At 48.0% G+C, this 1,839-nt stretch overlaps 1 protein-coding gene across 1 annotated transcript in view; it reads right to left on the reverse strand.

The window, feature by feature from the left end:
* Positions 1-896: 896 nt before the first annotated feature.
* The window catches only part of CLN6 (CLN6 transmembrane ER protein), a 6,575-nt gene continuing 5,632 nt past the window's right edge, over positions 897-1,839 (reverse strand). Inside the window, exons 5-6 of the mRNA XM_005424291.2 lie at positions 1,782-1,835; positions 897-1,291 (exon numbers count right to left, since the gene is read on the reverse strand). Of these exons, the coding sequence (XP_005424348.2) occupies positions 1,003-1,291; positions 1,782-1,835 (343 nt within the window). The 3' untranslated portion in view covers positions 897-1,002. The remainder of the gene's footprint in view (positions 1,292-1,781; positions 1,836-1,839) is intronic.

The raw sequence follows: 1,839 nt of genomic DNA on the forward strand, positions 1-1,839 counted from the left end.
AAAAAATAAAAAAATTTCCAAAATTCAAAAAAATTCCAAAAATTCCAAAAAATCCCAAATTAAAAAAAATCCAAAAATTAAAAAAATAAAAAATTTCCAAAATTCAAAAAAAATTCCAAAAATTAAAAAAAAAAAATCCAAAAATTCAAAAAATCCAAAGATTCTGCAATAAAGAAAAGAAATAAAAATTCCAAAATTAAAAAATATAATCCAAAACAAAGAAAATTAGAAAATGGAAAATTCCAAAATAAATTTTAAAAATCCAAAAATTAAAAAAAAACCAAAAACAAACGAACAGAAAATTCCAAAATCCAAAAATTTAAAAAAAAAGAAAAGGGAAGGGCTGAGGGCTCTGGAGGGGGATTTCTGGATCTGCAGGAGGGTTTGTAGGGAAGGGGGCTGTTTTTATCCCAAATTTCACCCGCAGATTTCCTCCTCCCACCGCTGGAGCTGGAGCTGCATCCTGGGGGCAGCAGCAGCTGCTCAGCCCTGGCTCCCCTTTTGGGCTGGTTTGGGGAATTCTCAGGGATTCTCGTGCCTGAGTGAGAGCTGAAGGTGCTGGGGCAGAGATGCTGGGAGTTCCCCCCTGCCCGATGGATTTTGGGGCTGTTTGTGGGGAATTTGCCCTTTGGTGAGAGCAGAAGGGGCAGGTGCACAGACCCCTGGAGTTCACCCTGTGCCTGATGGATTTTGGGTTGTTTTGTGGGGAATTTACCCTTTTGTGAGAGCTGGCAGTGCTGGTGGAGAGACCCCTGGAGTTTCCCTCCTTCCTGACGGATTCTGGGGCTGTTTGTGGGGAATTGGCCTCTCCTGCCCCATTCCTCTGCTCAGCAGTGAGAGCGAGTTAATTAATTTTAATTAATCCCCTCCCTGACCAGCGGTAATCACCACACAGCCACCGTCACTCAGGAATTTATTGGAAACACGTGGATCTACATTAGAAAAACTAGATTTCTTCTCTTTTTTGTTTTTTTTTTTTTCCCCCTCAAAAATATCAAAAGCTTAGAAACTGCCCTTAGCTGCGTGCAGGTTGTTCATGTGCAGGGTGTAGAAGGCCCAGGGCTCAGGGATGTAAATCACCCCCGGGTACTTTTTCCGGAGGATTTTGTCATTCCAGAGCCAGCCCACCCAGGCGGCGATGAGGAGCAGGGTGATGGTGAAGGAGAGGAAGAGGAAGAGCCCGTTGCTGTCCAGCACCAGCCCCTTGCGCCGCTGGTGCATCACCAGGGCCATCATGGCGAAGAAGGTGAAGATGTAGAGGATGAAGATCTGGCCCTCGGTCACCAGGTACCTGCGGGGAGAATTCCTGGGGATCCCGAGGTGCTGGGAGAGCGTTCCCAGCTCCTCTGGGATCAGTTTTGATCCTGGGATCACAGGGAGAGCGTTCCCAGCTTTTCTGGGATCAGTTTTGATCCTTTCCCAGCTCTGCTGGGATCAGTGGTGATCCTGGGATCACAGGGAGAGCGTTCCCAGCTCCTCTGGGATCAGTTTTGATCCTGGGATCACAGGGAGAGCGTTCCCAGCTTTTTTGGGATCACTTTTGATCCTGGGATCACAGGGAGAGCGTTCCCAGCTTTTCTGGGATCAGTGGTGATGCTGGAATGCAGAGAGAGCATTCCCAGCTTTTTTGGGATCAGTTTTGATCCTGGGATTGCAGGGAGAGCGTTCCGAGCCCGGCAGAGCAAAAGCTGCCCTGGGGAATGGATCAGCTCTTCCTGGAGTATTCCTGGGTACTCCTGGAATTTTCCTGTGGAATTCCCTCCCCACCCCGAGGGACTCACCAGTAGTAGAGGCTGCTGGGCCCCACCAGGAGCAGGGCAGCCAGGGGCAGCCAGCTCT

Source organism: Geospiza fortis, unplaced genomic scaffold (genome assembly GCF_000277835.1).
Source record: "Geospiza fortis unplaced genomic scaffold, GeoFor_1.0 scaffold2, whole genome shotgun sequence".
NCBI lineage: Eukaryota > Metazoa > Chordata > Aves > Passeriformes > Thraupidae > Geospiza > Geospiza fortis.